The sequence below is a fragment of the Lingula anatina genome, chromosome 2 (genome assembly GCF_051362555.1).
Source record: "Lingula anatina isolate TDL-2025a chromosome 2, LinAna3.0, whole genome shotgun sequence".
In the NCBI taxonomy this organism is placed as follows: Eukaryota; Metazoa; Brachiopoda; class Lingulata; order Lingulida; family Lingulidae; genus Lingula; species Lingula anatina.
Window position 1 is genome coordinate 23,436,499 of NC_141768.1, and position 17,898 is coordinate 23,454,396.

The window sequence follows — 17,898 nt, forward strand, 5'->3', positions numbered from 1 at the left end:
TTCCACAGCAGTGTTCACAATGGCGGATGAAAGGCAGACTTTGGCAAATTCTGAGAGGCACCCCGATTCTCCACCAGCCAGACAAAGGAGTCGCAGGAAACCACTATGCCCATGCAACACATTTCTTCTTAGCAAGATTTGTCTGATGATCTATGCAATATTCCTTTTGGTGAGTGAAATTGAATGAAGTTATATGTTTAAAAAACGAGCGGGTTGCTGAGAGAGACAGCCGCCTATTTTGAGTGTTGGAAGGCGGCGTGCCGGCAGAGTAGCTTACCATCTGCTGCTGTGGAAAGGTCACAGAGAGGGGAAAGCTATTTGATATGTTTTCTTGTATGTATGGGAATAGATAAAAAGTTAAGCGTGTCGATTTAACTATTCGTAGAGCTAGTTGACAATCCGTTTACAAAATTTTTTTTTGCATTTTTTCAACTTTAAGCCCCCAAATGTCCCTCATTTAAAATTTAAAAAATATTCGGAAAAAATAAATGAGAAAAGACAATAATATTAACTGTAAAGAAAATTGTTTTAACAAGCTGTGGCAACCAGTATGTGTTCATATGCAATTTTGTCATTAGTTTTATTATAACAACATAGACTATGTTGATATTATTATTAATTAATTAATGCAATGATATTGTTATTATTTTTATTAGAATTAATTGTCATATTCATGTAAGTGAACCATCAGTTTGTATTACAATAGTACTAAAAGCAAAAGATTTATCAGCATTTTTCCACTTTCAATTATTAGATGTCTTTTTTCATTGAAAATAATAAAAAATAATAAATTATTTATTCTTCTCATTTGTTTAAAAACCAAGATAAGGAAATAGTATACCTGGAAAATCAGTTACAATGATTTTTTAATAGTTGAGAATAGTTCTGCCCTTTTCATCTTTTTTCTCTGTACCAGTTTAATTACCTCAAATTATGGAGACTATTGCCTTTAACAGAGCTCTTCTGTTAGTAAATCAATACAGACAAAGGAAAAAGTGTAGTGAGAGGAACTTATTTCTGTTATCAGCTTTCCTGGTAAACTTCCTGATATGTGGCCTATCCAATTGTACGGGACAGTTCTAGAAACACAAACTGAAACTGTAGTTTATCAGATGATAGTTATATTGAAAGGATGGTCATTTGTATGATAGTATTCATATTATAACATTTAACTATTTAGGCCAGCTTGCATGGCCTGCCAATTGTATTATCGTCATGCAATGTCATACAGCATATTTATATAGGGCATCTCGGCCTGCATTTCAGTATTTATTGTGGAAGGAAAAGATAATCAATAATGCCCTTGGTCTACCACTTAGCTGCCAACAAGCTCATATACATTCACATATATGCCTTGAATGTAGTACTCTTGTGTCATGAACTAACTGTATTTCAAAATTAATTTTCAAAAAATGTTAGATTTCTATATGTAATATGATAACTTCCACCATGAAGTGGAATGCCTTATTATACTCATTGCCTATATACCCATTCTGTGTGCTGCTATAAGACTGTATGCAAAATTGCATACCTCTATCCAATACCTTTGAAAGAAAGTTATTGAAAAACTATATGGACTGGAAGGATTTAATAGGGTATCAAAAGGTGTTTATTTTATTGCCTGATACAATAGAAAAATCAACTTGAGACACACTTGTATAAGAACCATGTTGTTTCTGTATTGATCTGAATAAAGAACCGTCCCAGTCAACAGCTTGTGTGTTTGGCAATCCACACACAGACAGCAAAAACAAACAGCAGACTTAGGAAAGAAAATTCAGCTTTTTGTCTTTCTGTTATTGTAGTCACCTATGTTGAAATATTTATATTTGCTTTTGGGATTGCTCTTCTACTTGACCAGGTAGAAAGAACATAAGCAGCAACATAATTTTATGATGTTGCTTTAGTTATTAGATGGCACAAATCTGAACAGTGTCTTTGTTAGTGACTGTAAGACCCCATTCCCATAGATTTTAGTTGATCTATTCCAGTGGGGAGTCTCACTAGATTACTGTCAGCTTAGCCGGCTTAAGTGTCTCTCCCGCCCACTAAAAGCTGTGAGGTGGTAATTAACTGTGGTGCACACTCGGCTGACTGCAATTTAGCGTGAACCCTCAGGGAGTTAGGTCGGTCTAAATCTAAATCGCTGGATCGATCTAAATCTCTGGAAATGCACTTCTAGAACAGAATCTGTTTTCTGCCTGGTCTCAACTAATTTCACATTGTTCAGTTGGCCTTATACTGGCTCAGTTTCACTTTGCTTTACATATCAACTTAAACAAATGGATCTTTTTGTCTGAATAGTTCATAAATTGTATGTATAATACTGATACTTCCCACAATATTTTTTCATCACAGTTAACAAATGGTCTGATGTAAAAAATGCTTTGACTTGTTATTAGAGTTTGGTATTTTGTTTTTAAGGTGAAATATTCAGTAGTTTTATATTCAGGATGGGTAAGAACATATTGAGGTCTAAAATATAGGCTAGGTACTTGGTGAATCAACTGCATTACCCACGTAATAGGAGTGTATATACATGTGGTTAAAATTAGCACAACATTTTTCTTCAATAATGTTGTCTAAGATATGTCTGGTAGTCCTCTTCCTAAGACTAAATGGGGATGCAAGAAGCTCCTCCATATTAGAGGCCATTTCCTTAAACATGAGACCTTTTCATCTTTTTATCAAGTCATGATATATATATAGGAAAATAGAAGTGAGAAGTGTGTAGTGATTATTAAAGTGTTTTACAATGAACCAGATTCAGTTGCATGTTTAAAGTCTGGGTCAGAAATCCTTTGAGTAAAGCATTAATCAACTGCCAGAGTAGTTATTGAAATGTTTATATGGAACCATTATGTAGAGTCTCTCCATTTGCAGATCATTGGTGCCATTTTGATTGGTGTAGGAGCATGGGCAGAGAATATTCGACAGAAGAATGCGGCAGTGAACACATTTTTATCCAGTCCCTCAGCACTGCTGATTGTTGTTGGATGCCTCATAGTTATCATTGCTCTAGTGGGAGCCTTCAGCACATTGCTGGAAAAATTCATTGGTATTAAAGTGGTAAGTAACGGTGGTATTTAAACAAATAATTCACATAGACTCTACATATGAATGCTGAATTTAAAAAAAAATATTTATTTATTTTTGCAAAAGCAGAATACCAAAGTCTTGGATATTTATATTTAAAATTGAAAGAAAGATTTTTGCACAGTTCCTCTGACAGTTGTTCCTCTTTTGTTATATTGACAAATCAAAACAAATCCATCACCAGTAAACAAGAAGCTGCACCTTGGAGTTCAATTTTTTCACTTCTGAGTTCCTGTTTCCACCAGTGACCTCCACTGCAGCTGCTGCTATTTATCAATTTAAGTTCAGTTCAGCCTGGGAAATGGCAGTTAAGTTATTGGTAGGAGTAGGCACAGAGCAGCCGATTTCCCCTAAGGGAAACATAATACCTTTTCTTACATTATTAATGTTTTAGTGATGTCTACATTTCAATAACTCCCCAATTGGAAGGATTGAATCCCAGTAATATACAAATAGTAGCAATAGCATTGCAAACAAAGGCTGATGTTTGAAAAACTGTTTATTGAAAAAAGACAAAAAGGCCACTTAGAGCTGAGTGGGCATTTTGACACAATATACTTCAAGTTATCTCAGTTTCACAATGCCTTTTATTGGCAATATGTTAACCCCAACTTATTATATTTTTCACATTTGGTCTGTGTACATGGTCATGTGCAATCTAAATTATTTTCATATATTGCTGTGTTCATGTCCAAATGCCAGTGAAGGAGCAGGCCTGTAGCCAGCAGTTTCAAAAGGGGGGTATTTTTCTGAAAAAGTGCCCCCCCCCCCTCTCTGTGGGCCTGGGAAGGGTTGCTTTGGTTTCATTATGAGTGAACTAAGATCAACCAGAGACAAGCAGTTCCAGACAGGTGTTTGTGAGCCATTAGGTTCTTTGTTAACATGCTGCTCTGAGGAAACCCTGCATAATGTTCTGTATAGCTGTTCTAGCCATGCTGAGTTTCAAAGGACTCTGGAAACTACTCTGTCTGCCAGAGCATAGGCATGCTGATAATATGTAGGGTGTTTCCAGTGTCCTCTGTATCTCAGGGTGGTTGTAGCCTGCACTGCCTTGAATTATCCTGAATAATTGATGATAGAAAGAAACGGACCACTTTAGCCAGCTCCTGCATTGATTTTATGCTTTATCTTAAACCAGAGTTATAGTAATTGGATCAAACTAAAGCTGTGTTCGCACAAGTCTACTTTTGAGTGACTTTTGGTCTAACTTGCATCATCATCATCATCATCACCATTCTATATCCATGTTAACAGAAGACATGCAGGGGAGGGGATCCAGAGATATTTTCTGACAGTCTTCCAAATTATCTTTGTTGATTCATCTTCCATTTTTGACTGTCTCCACACAGAAAAAAAATAGATACCTGTCAATGTAAATTTGAAATTTCTGACTGTCTTCTGGAAGACCCAGAAGACAGCTTCCCTCCACCCTGAAACAGGTTGGATAACTTCCCATGCTAAAGATTTCATATGTCATATGTATATACAGCTTTCTCGTTAAGGCTGAAATTATGTGTTTAGACAGGATAAATTAAACACTGTATGTACCTCATTTATGAGTCATTTTGAAATAAACCAGAAAGTACATAATTTACTTTATCTTATTGACTCATAAAATTGAGTAAAATGTCATAGTCATATTTCTAGGCATGTGAAGTCAGGTTTAGTTATGTAAAGAACATAATACTTTCTATCCTGCTTGAAAGTATGAAAGCTGCATTACATCCCCAGGGGAATCATTGAAAGAGCTTTCCATCTGCCATTTTACCCAATGTTATGTCTGTTCAATATTCTGTGGTTCTCTGAAAACTTCCCATCTTGTCAAAACACTATTTTTCTCTTCCATTCAAGGTCTCTTAATTGCTCTGTTGCGAAAACAAGCTGTAACACGATATTTAGCTTGAACTTCACATATCAGTGCACTGTCTGTGGCCATTCTGCAAGATGCCCAGTTACAAAACAATATTGATTTAGAAGAGAATATATATTGCTTGACACAGCCACCTTCACTTGAAATATAAATACATTGCTGCAAGCTTGGAGATTGCCCATTTTATTGTGGCAGTAATGAAAATGTAGATGCTTTCAGTTGAATTGAGCAACCGGCTGCAACTTGCTAGAAAGAGATAAGATTTTATGAGCAAACTTAGTTTCCTAGTGTGATATGATTGTTTCATAAAGAAAAATATAGGATCTATACCCTATAGCTAATTTATAGTATAGCATTAAAAATTGGCTTAGGGACTCCAAGATTTAAAATAATGTATTTTATATGATTTATATTATATTTAGAGAACCCAAGTGGTGAAACTATTTGTAATAATACAAAAACTACAGCATAACAATACCAAAGTTGGTCGTTTTAAAATTAAGTGTCTCCCTACTTGAAAAAATTCTGGTCACTGTAAAGAAGTTCAGAATTCCTTAATTTATGAATGATAATTCATTATGTTATATTTCATCCTGTTGTTAAGTTCTTTATCATTATTTTTTTATACTTTCCAGTTCCTGATCTTGTTAATTTTGATCTTCTTGTTCGAGATTGTGGTTGGAGTTGTGGCATTTGTCTACAGAGAAGAGGTAGGTGCTTGATACAAATTTGCAAGCCATATGTCACTTAGGGGAATGTGGTAGAACAATAACTTTAACTTTCTACTAGCATGATCATTAATCACCTTCATAAAAACTGCTAATATTACTCTTATGTAAAAGTATCAGTTACCATGATGGAAAAGCTATACCCAGGCCAAAATAAAATAATGAAAGTTTTCAGGCCATCATGAAGAGAAAGTTGGTACTATATCATGAGATCTGATACAGGTTCTGTCTGGGATCTGTTCTACAAGAGGATCTTCCCTGGTATTTTGTTAATAGGAGAGCCTTCATGGTTACCACGGCAACATTACTGCCTGTAGTGGTGTTAAGGGCACCAAAGGCCTCCTGCCCGCCTGTGACTCAGCAGAGGTGCATAGTTTTTGGATGAGGTGTGGAATTAATGAGAAAATTAATCTTACACTATATTAATTTATGCCTTGGTAATATAAAATGCAAAGTGGGAATTTTATACAGTGTGAAAAGTAACTGAATTTGATTTCATTTAGGCTGCATGTCGAGGAGTTTGTTTTTGATTTTATCAGGTTCTGATATAGACATATACTATTGGCTTGCAGAGGAGACACTTGTGGTATCTGGAGAGATTATCATGGCAAAGCTATCATATCTTGTCACTTTCCATAGCACCTGACACCAGAATGATTCTCTTGATTTCGTACATTGAACTATTATTAATAACTGTTGAACCAGTTGACAAGTGGCCTTGATCATCAAATTAACCAAATCATTGAGTGAGATTGTGTACTCTGTCCTTATGGGGGAATGTGGGCACTGTTATCTTTGATCCTGGACTCTGATAATACATTGTTCCTGATAATTATAGCAAATAATAACAGATTATTATCACTATGAACCTGGTAAATAACAGATTGTGTCTTGTGACATAATGTAGCATGTATTTTGACAGGTACTCCATTGCAAAGATAATTGTACTCATACAGTACATGTTTCCTTTAACTGATATACAGTGTACCTTCCCTTTTGGTCCAGAATAGAAATAATTAGATCTGTCTATACCCATATGATATAACAAAAGCATCCTCTTTTATAAGTAATGAGTTATCAGTACCTTCAGTCTTTTGAGACTTGACTGAACAACTTGATTTAAACCACAAGAAAAAGTGGGTTTATAAGACCAGTCTGTATAACCTCGAGATAAATAAAACCATTATTGCCTTTGGGTCTGTATCAGTTCATATTTTGAGACCATACATACTGCTGTCAGAGGTACATTTAATTCTTAACTGCCTGAACTTACCACTTGGAAACTTCCCAGAATTCTGAACTCGTAACATTTTGCATTTATTTTAAAAAATGGAATAAGATTGAGTAAAAATAATAAGTTGAAATTTTTTTTTTAATGTCCCATTTATGATATTGAATTTGAAAAATAAATATTAGCAAAACCACCCAAAGCAAAGGCCGCTTTTCATATTCACTGTGTTATAATAAGATTAAGGCTTACAAATCTCTGTAAGTAATCAAGTCAATGGAATTATGGAATTCTTCATGAATATGCTGAAATTTCCTGCTGATTGGTGGTCTCATTAGAGGAAGTCTTACTGTGAACAGATTGAGAAGGCTGAATCATTCAAATAAAACATGGCATGGGTTTGGACAAAGGTGCAACTGTAGTGTTTCAATAATCATGCAGTCACATTGATAATTTTTGGACCACCAACTGTCAAAAAAATCATTGTGTCATAGTTTTGTGGTTTCCTTTTTCAGATATAAAACAGTTTGAAGTATTGGACAATAAAATCGGCTTAGTAGTTAGAGGGTCTGTTATTTCATTTGAGCTTACACACATTTGCCAGGGGATTACAGAGAGTCAGAAATGGGAATGAATTATTTTACCACAGACAGAAAATGTCAGTTACTGTAATTTTTGGCTTGGATCTGCTGTTATGCTAGGCATCTAGAAGTCTGTGAGTTGTTGACCCAGATACCACACACCCTTCTGAGTTCTCTCCACTTCACAAAATAAGATTTCATATTCATACTATGAGCATCAAAGTAAAAACCTAGGCAAGGCACCCATTAATATAGAGAACATTACTGGTAGCCATAGAACCTGGTTGAGAGCACCTGTTATAGTACTTAACATGGATTTGATTGCTGTACAAGTGGGCTGCGTAATAGCACGAGCTGCACACAGATCTGGATCTTGTGCTTTATATGCTCCCTGTAGGCATTCTAAAAAAGAAACGCTGATCATGTAGAAGTGAAATAGTGATTTTCTTCTCAGAATGAACAGGTGAAATATATGTCATGGGGGGGGGGGGGGTATGCTTCTCTCATTTTGTCTTACCAAGTGGCTTAGAAGTTTGTGCCTGTTTATATAAAGTCTAATAATGTGAAGGTGCATGAGTCACCACAAAAATGTCTATGACATTTACAATATCTGCAAAACATAAATAAGAAGGCATGGCCAGTTGTTTTTTTCATATTGGTCCTGTGTATATTCCAGGCAGCTGATATTGTTGGTGAGCACCTGAGGTTTGCAATAGACGAGTATGGGAAGGATGATGACATCACAGATGCCTTGGATAGGATGCAAGAAGAGGTGATAAATGCCTGATGCAGGTTTATTTAAAAGCCATTGAAGTCAAAACTGATTTTGATGAGTGCCCAATTAAGTGCATTTTTCTGATTTTTTTTTTCAATGTAATTTGTCACCAGAACATTCATTCATTGCCATCCATTCATTTATGATTTATTTCTCTTGATGTTTTATTTACATATATTTTTCTTTTCAACCTATGATGATATGACATGTTTAAAGATGACATCTCTAAGACAGTTGATAGTTATTCGTAATTTAATTTGCTTTATTTCCATGTGTAGTCTGATAGAATTAAATGCTAATATCTTTTATAACTGGCACAATTCCTACTTCAGATGAACTGCTGTGGGTTTATCTTATACAAAGATTGGGAAAGAAACGAGTTCTACAGCTGTAATGCCACTGGAGACGTGGCTTGCGGAGTTCCCTCCTCCTGTTGTACAGAACAAGCGGTGAGAAACAAAACAACATTCACAAATACACAAAAACACGTCTCCATGCATTAAGACATGGAAGCAAATGTTAACAATGGTCAGCTGAGTGAGCAGGGGTCATGGTTGATGGTCATAAGTCCTTGTAATGTAGTTTTTGCCTTGTCAGTTGGAAGTACTAGTTTTAATGACTGGCTAATGCAGTACTACAAGAGCCACATAAAGATGCACATAGCTGGTCTTTGCTTAGCTTTCTTAAATACAGACACGACAAGAATATTCTGGCTGCTTGATGGTTTCTATAGGGAATTATCTATTGTTGTGTATAGTTCAATATAAAACCTAATAGATAAGGTGGCATTTTCTTGAATAGCCAATTATGTATCAGGAAGGGTCTTCCTGCTGCATGTCTCTGATTTTAATAGAAATCATCTGAGATAGCCCACAGTATCTTAACTTGGTGTAAAATCAAGCTGTGCTTTGTGAAGAAGTGGGGTCATTGATTATGAATCATTAATGTCAAAGGTTTTGGCAACCAATAAAAGCTCATAGAATTAATCCACAGGTATTTTTCACAATATGTAAGTTTTTTGCACAATGTTTTGGGTGTTACTTTTGTATTGCTTTTTAAAACTAGATTCCCAGTACATTGAGTTTAACCCTCATTGTTAAAAGGTTAGCTCCATCTTCACAGGTACTCACAAGTTTTAATCATGTATGATATTAAGCAGTCTTGTTTTAGGCTATTTTGGATGATTTCCATTATTACCATCTGTTCTCGTTAGACATGAGACAATACAAGTGTATAGGTCAAAAGTATGTCTTCACAGTCCACATTGAACATGTGTTGATGATCAGTACAGATTGTATGGTGTAACTCACCACTAACTCATGAACTACTACTCATGATCACTAACTGAAATGTATTACCTGTACTATCTACAGTATAAACAGTGACATGTTTTGTAAGAATATATTTATCATACTGTACAAATATACATACTGTAATTGCATGCTCAATGTAAAAAATACTACTTTCAGTCTATTTAGATTACTTCTCCAAATTAGCCTACATTAATGCATATGTTTTTTCTTCATCATTTCAGCTTGCAAAATCAGTAAGTATGAGATGCTGTGATGTGTATTTTTGTATGCTATTTTAACTTAAATCAGTTACAGAAGATATATTTTAACTTTAGAATAATGAAACATTGGGCTCTTGAAAAATGATTAAATAAATAAAATTTAAGACAGGCATATCACATTGTATACTTTATTAAACCATAAATGAAGAATCAATCCTTTTGCCAAGAAATAATTGTGTATTTGCTGTCATTATTTATTTATAGGGTGACAAGTGTGGGTGGAAAGTTAGAGATGCCAATGGGGTGAGTACAACATTGAAAATGCGACTTAAATCTTGGTGGGGTTATAAAAGGACTTATTTCAAAAATTGGGATGAAAATTTTATTAAATTATTCATTGATGGATAAATAGGATATTGGGATCTGTTTAACTTGGGGGGGGGGGGGGAGAGAAGCTAAATTTAAACCAATGGATACCATATTTTATTCAATTATGTCCAATTTATCCTTGATTGACATGGTCCAAAATATTTTGCCTGAAATTTGATACCAATTGTATGTGATTGTGAGCATGCCAGTCTTGGTACTGCAGCTCCACCTATTGACTAGATCAGATACTTCACCCTTCTTATACATCTATAACCATGTAAAATTGTTCTGTAAATAACTAAAACTTTATATATGATGTCAGTGATTTGTATCTTAGCTCCCCCTATTGGCAGTAAATGAGATTAAATTCAGATTGGTGATTTAATGATTATTATAAGATGAGCATTTATGTGACAATGTTATTAATCTTTTTAGGAAATTGATTCAGAGGACTGTGTTTATGTCTGCATCAGGTGGATAGGAGATGTGTTTAATATGAAGTTATCATTTTTCAGAACATTGATCCTGGGACAGTGATAAATGTGAAAGGCTGTGCCTATGCATTCATCAGCTGGATAGAAGACAACCTGGATGTTATTGGAGCCATTGCACTGGGATTTGCTATACCACAGGTGGTAATATGTCTCCAGTGCTTTGATACAATATATTCCACTAGAGTAATTAAACTGTGGTTAGGTATAAAAAAACTTGTATGTTGTAGAGGTATACTATGTGTTAAAATGTGTGTTAGAGGTGATTGTTCAACAGTTTGAACATGATTCATCAATTGAATTTGAACAAGGAATGTTCATATCCTGTAATCACATTAGGGATCAGTTCAGTCCTAAAACTTCCTGCATAGTCTTTGCACAAAAACCAGCATTTTTATTTAAAAAAAGATAACCTTTTATTGCATAACGTTGCCAGAATGGAATGCTTAATTATGTAATAACCTTCTCTCTTTAAATATATAATTTTAGTTTCACATTTTAAACTTAACTGATTTTATATTTCACCTTTGAGAGCTCTGCCAGACACCAATTTTTGATGTGTATTTTATTTGTATTATATTTGTTGAATGAACTATGTTTTAGTGTTGATGGTCAGGTTGATAATTCTTATGAGTGTGGTTCTATTCCAGGTTATTGGTATCTTCCTTGCATATAACTTTATGATCATGGTAGATGACAGGAGACATCTGTACAAGTCCACATATATCTAAACCAAGGAGAGTTCAGATTGGTTCTATGCCAGAATACTGAGACGCGAAGAATGGTGTAAAATAAACTGGCCTTCCAGGGGTTGGAGACCTTGTTAATGCTTTATTACTAAGATGGTGACAATGCAAAGCATGTTTTTTACAGCTTATATCAAGTTTGGCGAAAAATAGGATGAATTAAGGTCATCAGTGACATTTGTGTTGACCTACACAAGTGGCTAGGTGCAAGCTGTCTTAGACAAGAGTCCAGGTCATTGCTGTGTTCTGTTAAAACCAGTGCCAGCTGGGGAATAGTGCTATTTATACAGAGACTTACAAAACCAAGATCAGTGTCCATACATGATGGATGTCAAATTTGAGCATGACAGCTTGAAATATGGTACTTGAGAATGATTAAGAATGTTTGTAATTTCATCTTTTTCAATTTTGTGACAAAAGTTTGGAAAGTTAGTTGTGCATTGGATTGATTGATACCACCAAACAATGATGTGGACTCTTGTTGGACACAGTACTTTTGAGGACAGACTTCCAGTTTGGAATTCAAGAAGTTTTGTAAAGGCATCTCTCAGCTGATAGTGTATAAATCTCAGTCGTATGTTTATCTTGCCAGAAGAATAGAGCTACTGTCAGTTGCTCTGACAATCGCATATTGTCCTTTATGTAATACCTCTTATATAACTGGCAGCACAGCACTGCCCCCCTGCTCTTGCTAAGCAGGGTATATCTAAGCAATTTGTATAGAGAACCATGCGATGAAACAATCTGTGTTTTCACACCCACCTAGCTTATTTTGAATAGTTTATATTTGTATCTTTATATTTTTGTGTTTTTGTGCATCAATTTTTTGCATTTTCCGAGATTATTAGTGAATGATTCAGTTTTTTTTATAACTTCGCCATTAGTTCACTTGCCAAGATGAAGGGTTAAATGTTAAGGAAAGAACAGGTATTTGAAGGATTATTTGCAATTATGATCAAAAATGGATTTGAGGTTTTCATAGTCCTAAAAGATATTTTGTACTCTTGTTGTTACATGTTGTCATATATAACCAAACAAACTAGTCAGCTCACTTATTACTCCCAATTTGAATCTCACCACACATAAGCACCCTGAGTGCGTTTTAGCCAACTTTTGTTTATATACCAGTTCAGTGTGTCACATGCTCTCAGACATGAGAAATCACTTGATGATAGTCTAAAGATACCATCAAACAAGTAAATTGACTATTGGCCAGTTATATATTGATCTGTCTGGGAAAGTGTGACAAGAAGGGTTAATTTTTTTTTTTTTCAAAGAACATGAAAGTGGACTGAACTTGCTGGGGCAATCAGTATGGAAGAATTCAGAGTCCAGTTTCCTATGTGCCAAATATTACTTAAATTAGGTATTATAACTTACAGAGCATGAATATCTGTTCACTTTTTTAAGTACCTTAATGTTTAGCCAAAAAAGTTGTCTTTGTTAGATCTGTTGTAAGGTAGTTGACAATATTTGAAAGAATGAACCTTTTGTAAATATATGTAAAAAAAAAAACTTCAAAAGTTAACTCCTTGTAAGTTTTGTAACGAATTAAAATTCTTTAGGTTTGGAAACAAAATATAAATTTTTACATTAGTTGCAGTTTAACTCTAGCTGTCTGTCATTCTTGTCAGTGGTGTTAAAGTTTTATCATTCAATACTATTCTAACTTTTGAAAATGTGACAAGAAAATTGATTTGAGCTAGACTGCCATTTACAGTTTTGGTGTATTTTATTCCCTAATCAGAAAAAAACTATATTCCTCTAGAGACACACCAAACTAGTTTTTTCAAAACTGTTATATCTTTACTAGTAGAATAATGTTTTATATTGTTTTAAAAGGTGCTCATATGATAACCATTACATGATACTCCATTTTGCTTTAGCAATAAATTGCTAGTTGTGTATGAAATGTGTTCTGTACTTGGTAACAATATTTAAGCATATGTATACATATATTGGTTGCTAGGAGGACACCACCATTTAACCTCACAGAAGTTTACCGAGGGATTGGGAGTGGAATCTCCCTGTCCAATTCACCCCAAATTTGTATTTGTCTCCTAGAATTTCTCTGCAACAGTCCTGATCATTGGTAGGGACATTGATCATTATCAGTAATTGAACAATTCTGATGTACTGTCTCTCATTTTCTCAATACGGTGAAAAAAGTCAACATCATTATGATAGATACCTAGCAGAAGAACCCATGCATTAACACTTCTATTTACATTTTTCTAATATGTATATTATTTTGCTAGCATTTTTATCTCAAAAAGTAAAATGCCAACACATGAAAATAAGTTATGGATCAGCTGGGGCATACAAATAGCATACAGAGGCATGGCCCTTGTACAGAGACAAGAACTTGAAAGATAAATCGACCATTACATGGTAACATAAGCATGGTAACTTCATTAAAGGCTATAGCTTCATTGACAGGCGCTTGAGGGATACTGGCCAAAATGAACTGTGGACCACCAGTAGTGGAAGAAGCGGGGAGCTTATTAAAATTCTGCAAAAGAAATTAATAAATGTATGGACCCTCCTGTACTAACGTTCCATAATCAGGTTGTGTCAGTGGCACATCATAAAGTATTTTTTCTTCAGGATAGTTTTAACACGTAATTTTTATAATATAATACAAAAAACAAAATGATGAACATAGATGTTGATACCGCCACATATGTAACAGTTTCGTGAATTCTGGTTTTGAATTTCTTAATCTTGAAAATTTGTTTTCTGGATAATTTCAACATGCTACAAAATAATACTGTTAATTATGTTCCCGTTTGTTTTTGTCATTGAGTTTTCTTATTTGGTTTCAAATTTTCCCATGTGACATCGATTGTACGTGTACGCACAGTTTCGAGCGTATGTGAAGACATCACCACTGGGTTTATTGACCATTGGTGAACAGTTTCAGTAACAACCTCTCATCTAAAATGACCCGTACCTGTTGTAATTTGCTTAACAATGAGTTGCTCATCGTAATGTGAGCTGTATTCCCGAATGCTTACTTGGCAGTTGGACGCGGTTGGGTGTAGATGCAACAGTATGTATTGCGAAGTCACAAGGTTGAGCTTTTACAAGGCGCAGAATACGTGTTGTGAGTATCACATTTTCAATAACCACCGCCAGTATATACTAAAGGCGGAGACGAAAGAAAGAATATTTACCACAAATATTAATAAGACGAGTTCTTGTACTACTGTTCGTTTATTACCACTGTTACTTGTATGTCACTCAGAAAAGCGGAATCTATTACAATGCAATCCAAATATGGGCTACGGGATGAACGGTGCACTCACCCGATTTTTGACGATAACCTAAATTTGCTTAAAATCTTTTAGTTCTGCACTTTAGAAGCTCTGTTTGAACATTTTGTGTGTCCCTTGACCGCTGATTTTGAATAGTTTACCTAATTAGAATGTCATGTGTGTATTTAAATGTAAGTATTACCACCAAAATTGCTGATTATTTAACTAGATGATGCTTGTCACAGTTCTGAGCTTCGGGTCCAGTGATGAGTGTGTCTAGGGTCAAATTTTACCAACAATACAAACGTCTCTTTTGACAACAATTGTGATAGTTTTAAAAGGAATTTAAACCTTCTTATTTAAATTATCTTCCGGTTAATTTTGTTTCTTTTAGGTTTTATTCCTTTTTATTAATTTTCACTTGTAAAAAATCAGTATTTCCACATTTTAATATTTTAGGTTTTTCATTTAAGTTTATATAGAAAAACTGTCTGTTTAGTCTAAATTTGTAATCATTATTTTCTCTTTTCAGAAGCTCAATGAGATTCTGCACAACATGCGCCAGCAAGCAACCTATGGTATCCTGCCTTTGTTTCACAGCCAAGAACCCATGCTCATTCGTTTATCTATTAAAAACTGAATAAATACTTTTGAAACTCGAGTTTTATTTTGAATTTGTTATGAAGTTATGCTGATAAAGATAGTAGATTTGATAACGGAAAATGATTAATATTATTTTGTGCTTGAGGACTTTTAAATTCAATCTGCTAAATATCTGATCTGTAAATATTTCCTTAATGTTTTGGGGATTGACGGTTTTCTGTCACTTACCTGTCACCCCACATATGAAATGGACTCGCCCCACCTTCCACCCCTAGGATGGAATGAACTTGCCCCACCTTTCACCCACTCTGAAGGAATGGACTCGCCCCACCTGACACCCCCTGGATGTAATGGACTCGCCCCACCTGACATCCCGGATGTGATGGACTCGCCCCACCTGACACCCCCTGAATGGAATGGACTCTCCCTACCTGTCACCCCCTGAATGTAATAGACTCGCCCCACCTGACACCCCTCGAATGGAATGGACTCTCCCCATCACGATTATCATAATGAACTATTCGACGTAATTCACTTACCTGAAGGCATTCCACTTCTGAATATATTCACTCCTAAGCTAGCTGACTTTGCGAGCAAGTTTATAAGAATCTTTTTTGTGAAACGGGGTGAAAAAATTCATTAGTTCGCCATAAACACCAAACAACTATCAAGGCTACTTTAAAACATCTTTTTTAACATTTTGACGAAGTTTATTTAGAGTATTGATGTCTATTCAATCCTTCCCAAAATTAATTAACTCTAGAACGAGTTATTAATTAAGTGTAATAGTTTATAAGCTTTTAATCACATGTCGGTTATTTCGCGTAGGTCCGAAGGTTCTCAAGTCCGCAGCGCTCAAGTCGCCGACTAAAACCGACCCCAATAATTACATACAATTTGTAATTAGCCGCTAGGCGTAGTTCAGGTTTGAGGTCCAACATTGTGGGAACGCTTTAAACACGTTCAGATGTGATGATACATTGTGCAAATTGTAGTGATGGAAAATATGAAATTCCTTTGTATGTTTTTTTTTCTTTTTTTTTAACAAAAATGTACAATGTATTAGTTTCAGTAAAATTTATATATACGTTCATAAAAAAGTGCTGGCAACGGTTCTAAGACCAATGATAACAACAGTGATAGTATAAAACATTAGAAGAGCGTTCTGTTGTTTGGTGATGGTCTTGCCATAATATAATATAATCCGGTGGTAACGTTATCAAAACGTTCCGTGTTATCTGGCCATACTCTGTTGCAGACGGAGAGATGCGTAGGTTTCACGCATTAGTTAAGTGGTATCTTTTTGGTAGAATTAGCTAAGGGTCGAACAAAACTGGTACTTTCAGTTCTAATTAACTCACGTTTAAATATCAGGCGCTCGTGAAAATGTGGACAGTTTCGCGAAAAAGTGGACTATTCGGCCTGTTATTTTCTGGGCCTTAAAAGACAGGGACACAATGAAAATTACATTATCTATTAATATATGGAGTTTCGGTTTCGTACGAGGTCCAAATATGCATAAGATAAAAGTCTCTGGCCACTCTGTTTTAGTACGTGATAGAACCAATAACTGTTTTACTTTAATGAACTTGCATATGGTCGAGTTTCTTTTCTCCCCTTAAACTTCCTGCATAAAGAGCGTCTTCTTCAGAGATCCTAGTCTAAGTCTAGTTTAAAAAATTCAAAAATTTTATTCGGTTTTTAAATGTGCCAATTAAGTGGGCGTAGTGGAACGTGGATTTATAGCAGCTAAGCGGAGCGGCTTCCATCGAAGATGGCTACAACAAAATGACCGAAAGAGTACTTTTCAATATTTCAGACGAATGAACCTGTGGACAATTAAATCTGACTTTGCACTTTGCCGCAATTTTATTTTAGCATGTAAATTGTTCAATCCAGTCCTAAACACCATAACTTGATGTCATTCACTATATAAACAACAACAACACCATTTTTTAATGATGGTAATCTTTTAAAGTAAATTTCGCTAGTTTCAAATTTCAGACCAATTAACCTGTGGACAATTTTTATCATATAAAATGATACCCTACCTATATCTCCGCACTCTTGGTAATACACTGGCTCCAAATTCTCTTCCAGTCAAGCCTTGGTGCGAGTCAACCCCCTAAGTCCAGCCCCATTTACTACAATTACTTGATCACACATTTTGTTCGGCTTTGACTGGCTCTAGAGTGATGTCTTTTAATTACTCCTCCTGCAGTGGGGATGAAGTAAAGAAAGGCCGAATGCGAGGAAAAATAAATGTAGATAAATATTTTGGATACGACATTGGCCTTATATTCACTGAATTCAGAGTTATATTAGCTGGCCCAGACACCAAAACAGTGCGTTAGTAGTGGTAACAGTCCTACCGCATTCTATGGATGCGTTTTGCGCTATTTCCAGCCGCCTGGAGTTTTTTCTTTTTTTTTCACTTAAAATTATCATTATCTTTAATAAATGTGCACTTGATATGTTATAGCACAGCAAAGGGGCTGATAGTTTCTATTGGAAAGTGATCGGTTGCAGAAAACTTACTTTATTTTCCCCTTTTTCTGCAGAACTGATGACCTTATATGTAAGAGCAGGATATACAATAAAAGAATCCACTGCATAAGACAACTGTAAAGTAGTTTTTCAA

At 35.2% G+C, this 17,898-nt stretch overlaps 1 protein-coding gene across 2 annotated transcripts; it reads left to right on the forward strand.

Moving 5' to 3' along the window:
* Positions 1-6: 6 nt before the first annotated feature.
* On the forward strand, positions 7-13,309 carry LOC106160174 (tetraspanin-15). 2 transcript variants are annotated; one of them, XM_013536704.3, is made up of 9 exons: positions 7-169; positions 2,884-3,069; positions 5,602-5,676; positions 8,180-8,275; positions 8,611-8,727; positions 9,813-9,824; positions 10,056-10,094; positions 10,676-10,792; positions 11,302-13,309. In XM_013536704.3, the coding sequence occupies exons 1-9, from the start codon at positions 20-22 to the stop codon at positions 11,380-11,382; spliced, it is 873 nt and encodes a 290-aa protein (XP_013392158.2). In that variant the 5' UTR covers positions 7-19; the 3' UTR covers positions 11,383-13,309. The 2 variants fall into 2 exon arrangements, with proteins under 2 accessions (XP_013392158.2, XP_086860617.1); XM_087004491.1 differs by lacking the exon at positions 9,813-9,824.
* The last annotated feature ends 4,589 nt before the right edge of the window (positions 13,310-17,898 follow it).

Bases quoted from the DNA above. Each gene is read 5' to 3' on its own strand.
- LOC106160174 (XM_013536704.3), top strand. From the start codon at position 20: ATGGCGGATGAAAGGCAGACTTTGGCAAATTCTGAGAGGCACCCCGAT. The intron at 3,070-5,601 runs GTAAGTAACGGT...TATACTTTCCAG, and splicing joins AATTCATTGGTATTAAAGTG to TTCCTGATCTTGTTAATTTT. The intron at 10,793-11,301 runs GTGGTAATATGT...GTTCTATTCCAG, and splicing joins TGGGATTTGCTATACCACAG to GTTATTGGTATCTTCCTTGC.